This window comes from Otolemur garnettii, unplaced genomic scaffold (assembly GCF_000181295.1).
Source record: "Otolemur garnettii isolate 467f Iridium unplaced genomic scaffold, OtoGar3 scaffold00014, whole genome shotgun sequence".
NCBI classification, from domain to species: Eukaryota; Metazoa; Chordata; class Mammalia; order Primates; family Galagidae; genus Otolemur; species Otolemur garnettii.
In genome coordinates this window covers 82,503-89,283 of record NW_003852409.1, presented here as the reverse complement: position 1 = coordinate 89,283, position 6,781 = coordinate 82,503, and the positions used below count along the sequence as shown (strand labels likewise).

The 6,781-nt window shown below is 37.6% G+C and overlaps 1 protein-coding gene across 3 annotated transcripts in view; it reads left to right on the top strand.

Moving 5' to 3' along the window:
* RNF38 (ring finger protein 38) overlaps nt 1-6,781 on the top strand; it is a 67,755-nt gene that overhangs the window by 39,835 nt on the left and 21,139 nt on the right. For all 3 annotated transcript variants that reach the window (XM_023510532.1, XM_003785138.1, XM_003785139.1), the window contains 4 exons: nt 923-1,093; nt 3,797-3,958; nt 4,278-4,384; nt 6,213-6,297. In XM_023510532.1, coding sequence (XP_023366300.1) covers nt 923-1,093; nt 3,797-3,958; nt 4,278-4,384; nt 6,213-6,297 — 525 coding nt within the window. The remainder of the gene's footprint in view (nt 1-922; nt 1,094-3,796; nt 3,959-4,277; nt 4,385-6,212; nt 6,298-6,781) is intronic.

Here is a 6,781-nt window from a genome sequence, read left to right as displayed (position 1 = left end):
TATCGAGGGTGACACAGTGAGACTCTGTCTCAAAATAAATAAATAAATGAAAATTTCTCCAAGATTGAAAAGCAGTTTCTTGGAATAACAGTAACATCTTCTACATCTTAAATCAACTAGAGAGAGATTCTTCTTTTATGCAACTCATTCCCCTATTTCATGGGTATTTAAAAAGTCTATAAGTTTTTTAAAGTTAGGTATTTTGACTGATTTGTAAAAATTATTTAAAATATAGAATAATTGACCAGCCTGAGCAAGAACAAGACCCAATCTCTACTATAAATAGAAAAATTAGCTGAGTGTGGTGGCAAATGCCTATAGTCTCAGCTACTAGGGAGTCTGAGGAAGAGCTCTTGAACCGAGGAATTTGAGGTTCCTATGAGCTAGTTTGAGGCCATGGCACTGTAGCCTGGCAACAGAGTTAGACTCTGTCTCAGGGGAAAAAAAAAATACAGAGGCTTGGCACCTATAGCTCAGTGGCTAGGGCACCAGCCACATACACCAGAGCTGGTGGGTTTGAACCTATTCCGGGCCTACCAAACAACAATGACAACTACAACCAAAAAATAGCCAGGTGTTGTGGCAGGCACCTGTAGTCCCAACTATGTGGGTTACTGAGGCAAGAGAATTGCTTAAGCACAAGAATTTGAGGTTGCTGTGAGCTGTGATGTCATGGTACTCTACTGAGGGTGACATAATGAGACTCTGCACACACACACAAAAAAAAATACAGAATAATTACTAGTTGCCAGTATTTTACTAAAGATCAAAAATACACTCATATTTTATTGTTAATGTAAGTTATTTAAAACATTTTTATATGATTTTTAGGGAAAGAATAGCATGACAGATTTTGACCTCTCTTTTAAAGCAATTACATATTCTGACATTTGTAACCAAAAAATAATGGTTTCTCTTACAGATGATTCAGGCATGTTCAGTTCAGCACTTACCAGTCCCGTATGCTGCGTTCCCACCTCTTATTTCTAGTGACCCATTTCTTATACATCCGCCTCACCTTTCTCCCCATCACCCTCCTCATTTGCCACCACCAGGCCAGTTTGTCCCTTTCCAAACACAGCAATCTCGATCGGTAGGTATCTCTATTCTTATGTCGTTAATTTTCCCAGAATTGTTTAGACCAGTGAGATATTATTTCAGTTTAAAAACAATGACTTAGGCATTCTTATGTAGTTTCTAAAATAATTAAAGGAATATACAGATAAATTAGCATAAACATATTTACCTTTAATTATTCTAAATTCATAAGTTTTTCTAGTTATTGTAATATCACTTAACATAATTTAAGTTGTTCCTCCGTATTTGCAATATTTCAATACTTGAGAAAATAAATTTGGAGAACAATTTTTGTTTAGTTGTATTAGTTTTTCCTTTTATTTATTTCTAAATTGGAAATATTGTTAGAAGAATAACTGAATTCAGTTATAGAATGAACCTATCTGAGCCTCAGTTACTTTATCTAAACCCCTGTTTTTCTTTGTTCTGACGAAAAGCAGACTAGCAAATTACCTAGTCTATTGACATAGTTAATTTTGTCTTTGGGCTGGAAGATAGTGGAGAGGTACATTATTGTAGGGATCTGGGAGAGGTAGGTACTATGTAAGTGCAAAGAAAGACACAGGAGCGGGTTCGAATCCCCAGCCCGGGCCCGCCAAACAACAATGATGGCTGCAACCAAAAAATGACCGGGCGCTGTGGCGGGCACCTGTAGTCCCAGCTACTTGGGAGGCTGAGGCAGGAGACTCGCTTGAGCCCAGGAGTTGGAGGTTGCTGTGAGCGTGATGCCATGGCACTCTACCCAGGGGGATAGCTTGAGGCTCCGTCTCAAAAAAAAAAAAAAGAAAGAAAGACACAGGAGAAAGGTCTAGTTGTTTTTTGCATAAGCAAAGTTCACCACACAAACCATCAGATATTTAGGGGAAACAGGAAAGATAACCTATGGAAATTATTAGACTGAAAGATTTTAGTTTTGTGGAAAGAATTTAACAGTCTTATAGTAGAGCCTCACTGCTCTTTACTAAGGATTTATGCACCATGCTGAGTAGCAAAGAAAGTGAGTTTACCTGGCTGCTGTCCTGAAAACTATAGAAGCAATTACAACAGAAGTTTGGTTCATCAGAAAAGTTAGAACTACTTCTATAAGAAAATCTTGTCTTGGAATCAGGATAGGATTCAGGCCAGGATATTCTCCTTCTTAGCTTCTAATGTCTGGAAATTCAAGGTTAAAGCAAAATTAAGCTATTATTTATTTCTAAATTTGGATTCTTTAAAAGGTCCAGTCACATAACCAAATCAGGACTTAAATTTACCAATGTTGTCATAGTCTCAGCAGTTATGATTTCTCTCAAGCATGCGTAAGCTTCTAAATTTAAAAGCTTAGTATTTACTTGTATTTGAATATGTTGCTATTACTGACTTCCTGTGGGAGGAAGTCAGACTGTATTTAAATATATATATGTCCAAGAGAATTGAATTGAAATCATCACTTAAAAATGTATATACAAATGTTTGTTATTTGCATTATTACTGACATTCAAAAAGTAGATAATCCGCCTGTCCACTAACTGGCAAAGGGCTGGCCATGGTGGCTCAGGCCAGTAATCCTAACAATTTGGGAGACCGAGGCAGGCTTGCTTTAGGCCAGGAGTTTGTGACCAGCCTGACCAACATAATAAGACCCCATCTCCACAAAAAACAGTAAAATTATCCAGTGGTTGTATGTACCCATAGTCAAGCTATTCAAGAGGCTGAGGCAAGAGGATCACTTGATCCCAGGAGTTAGAGGTTGCGGTGACCTATGATGATGTCACTAAACTCTAGCATGGGCAGTGCAGTGAGATCTTGTCTCGAAATAATAAGTAAGAATGACATTAATAATTCAAAATGGATGAACCTTGAAAATATTATGTTAAGCAAAAAGAAAGTAGGCACAATCTTCTTGATTGTTCTGTTTATATGAACTGGGTTCTGTTTAAATGAAATGTCCAGAATAGGCTTGGGGAAATGGGTAATGACTAATAATGGGTATGGAGTTTCTTTTTGAGCTGATGAAATCTATACTATACTAAAATTCATTGAGTTGTACTTCTTTTATAGTATGTTAATTATATAATTAAACTTAGATTTTTAAAATAAATGCTGTGTGCTTTGCATAGTTGTGTTTGCTTTATGTACATCATCTCAAGTGTTCATAACATGCTTTTGAAGTAAGCCATGAACTCATCAGTTTTATAGATGACCATATGCAGTTCAGATTAAGTAATTTATCTCAACATCAAATGGCTGATAGGTGGCAGTGCCAAGATACTTTGTAACTTCAGAGCCCATAATCTTCTACTACAGCATAACGTCTTCTGTATCATATCTCATTTAGCCCTGTTTTCTGATTTATAAATACATAACCGTGTTCTGTTTCATCTGTGAAACGTTAAGTGTCTGAATCCTTTTGATAGGTCCAGGTGCCATGACTGAAAGGTAGTTTTACTGTATTTTGCTTACTAGATGAGTTCTGTCTTTCCTTCTCATTTTAAAAGAAGGTTCAAATAGTTAAAAGAAAAAATAGTGAAAATGTTTAATGCTTTTTTCAGAGACTTATTGAAATTAAAGGTAGGAAGATTTTATTGTAGTCTATATGTCCACCTGCATGAAATTGCAGATTGATGTGAACATTAAGAGATGCGTGGCCTTAAAGATGTTTTAGGGTTCTTTTATTTTTAATTATTAAAGTTCAACCTTGCTAAACACTGGAAGTTAATTAATATTTTTCTCTTCTCAGCCTCTGCAAAGGATAGAAAATGAAGTGGAACTCTTAGGAGAACATCTTCCAGTTGGAGGTTTTACTTACCCTCCATCAGCCCATCCTCCAACATTACCTCCATCAGCTCCTTTGCAGTTCTTAACACATGATCCTTTGCATCAGGAGGTATCCTTTGGAGTAGTAAGTTTTAGACTTTAGAACATTATATTAATTACTTTCTTTGGCAACTTATTTGTTCTGAGTTGTATTTCAGTTTAACTTCCACCATGCTTAGAATGTTTAATGTGTTCTTGAAAACATTCAGTTGGAAAATTATATTTAGAAATACACCTAAGTATGTGTTTTAAATTGGTTGTTGCATCTATGTTGTTAGTATTTAAAAAGTAGTAAATACCATTTGTATAGTAAACAGATGTCTAGGTTTTTTAAAAAGTGACTTTGAGAGATTATTTATAAATGTAGAGTGATCTTAAATCTTTTAATGTTTATACCCCTACAGCCTTATCCTCCATTTATGCCTCGGAGGCTCACAGGACGTAGTAGATATCGATCTCAGCAGCCAATACCACCGCCCCCTTATCATCCTAGCTTACTACCATATGTATTGTAAGTTCCCCTTTTAATGATTGCTAAATTTTGAAACTCTTGAAGATTCTTTTTCCATTATGAATGTCGTCTTTGTGGTCTATAAGTTGAGATGTACTTATTTCTTTTTACTTAAGGGTACTCCTTAAGGTGGGGGAGGCAGTTAAGGGTTAAAAACGAAAAAAGAGCAAGAATGTGAGAGATGGGGGAGGAAGAAATCTGTGAGCCCTAAAATAGATTTCACAAATCAAGAGGCAGAAAAGGTTAAGATGCTTACCCCTTTTACAGCTGGCCACTTCTTGTTTATCCACGTTTTCATGCTATTCCTCTTGGGTGAAAAAGAGAAAAGTTATTTGTGTCTTAGAACTACTGTAGGATTAAGTTGCTATCTAACAGAAACACCCGTGTATTAAACTTGGCATAATTTATTTCATTTATGTATTTTTTGAGACAGAGTTTCACTTTGTTGCCCTAGTAGAGTGCCGAGAATCACTTCAGTACAGGAATTTGAGACCAGCCAGAGCAATATAGCAAGACCCCATCTCTAGAAAAAATAAAAAAATGATGTGGGTGTGGTATTACGCACCTGTAGCTAAACCAACAGCTACTTAGAAGGCTGAGGCAGGAAGATTAAGGCCAAGTATTTGAAGTTGTGGTAAGCTACGATTATGCCATTGCACTCTAGGCTAGGCAGCAGAGCAAGACCCCGTCTCAAAAGAGAAATGAAAGCAGCATGTGAGTTTCTACTCTCCCCTGCCCCCCCCAGAAAAACTTGTTGCAATCTTAGTAGGCATTGAATAGAATCTAGAGATCAATTAGAGAGGAAAATTGACATCTTAACTGTATTGAGTCTTCTAATTTGCTTATGTGATATATTTCTGTTTGTTCATCTTTAACTTATCCTAGCAGTATTTTTGCAGTTTTTATTGTACAGGTCTAACATATGCCTGTTAAATTTCTCAACTTAAGTTGGTGGGTTCTTTATGCTATTGCAAATGGTATGTGTTTAATGTCAGTTTTTAACAGTTTGCACTTTTTTCTTTTTTTTTTTTTTGTCCGGTGCTGGGTTTGAACCTGCCACCTCCTGTATATGGGGCCAGCGCCCCACTCCCCTGAGCCACAGGCACCACCCTGCTCTTATTTTTATTTATGTTTTCTTGAGACAGAGTCTGACTATGTTGCCCTCAGTAGAGTGCTGTGGCATCACAGCTCACAGGAACCTCCAACTCTTGGGCTTAAAAGATTCTCTTGCCTCAGCCTCCCAAGTAGCTTGGACTACAGGAATCTGCCACAATGCCCAGCTATTTCTGTTTTTTTAAGAGATGGGGTCTCTAGGGTGTTGCCTGTGGTTCAAGTTTTCTAGTTTTTTTTTCGAAAGAAAAAAACTAGAAAAAAGAAAAGGAGTGGTGCCCACAGCTCAATGGTAGAGTGCCTGCCCCATATACCAGAGGTGGTGGGTTCAAGCCCAGCCCTTGGCCAAAAACTGCGGCAACAACAACAAAAGCCAGTCTTCCTCCATCCAAACTATATTAACCCAAGCTTAGAGCATCAGATCTGGATACTTGGGTTAAGATATAAAAAAAAAAAAAAAGGTGGTGTCTTGCTCTAGCTCAGGCTGGTCTTGAACTCATGAGCTCCAGCAATCTGCCCACCTTGGCCTTCCAAACTGCTGGGATTATAGGTGTGAGCCACTGTGCCAGGCCAGTTTGCTGTTTTAAAGTCAGTCTCTTGTGAAGCCAATGATGAACGCTTATCATTTTCCATGTATAGTGCTGGCCTGTCCTTCCTGTCCTGTTTTTCAAATTAATATACTAATGAACCAATGTTACTGTGCTTGTTTTCATTACAGATCGATGCTTCCAGTGCCACCTGCAGTGGGCCCAACTTTCAGCTTCGAATTGGATGTAGAAGATGGAGAAGTAGAAAATTATGAGGTTAGTAGATGAACTTTGAATTAATTTGGGGAGCATTGTGTGCATAAAAGAATTGTTCTACTCAACTCTTTTCATCTTGTACTTAAGTACTAGGTAAGCATTTGTGCATTTCAAGATGAAATGTCATGAAAGTATTCAATAAACCTAAGGATATTTGAGCATGTATCAACCACATAGCTGTGATAGTAATAGTAGGTAGACTTTGGCACTTAGAATTACATACAAGTACAATGAGAGAGTGCAAAGGAGAAAATGATGAATTTTGATTAGGTGTTCTGAAGAGATTTTATGGGCACAGAAATGTTTGAACTAGATCTTCTTGAAGAATGGGAAAGTTTGATTGAAGCAGGGAGGCACTGGACATTCTTTTTTTTTTTTTTGGCTGGGCCGGGTTTGAACCTACCACCTCTGGCATATGGGGCTGGCACCCTACTCCTTTGAGCCACAGGTGCCTCCCTGGCACTGGACATTCTTAAGGAACAAC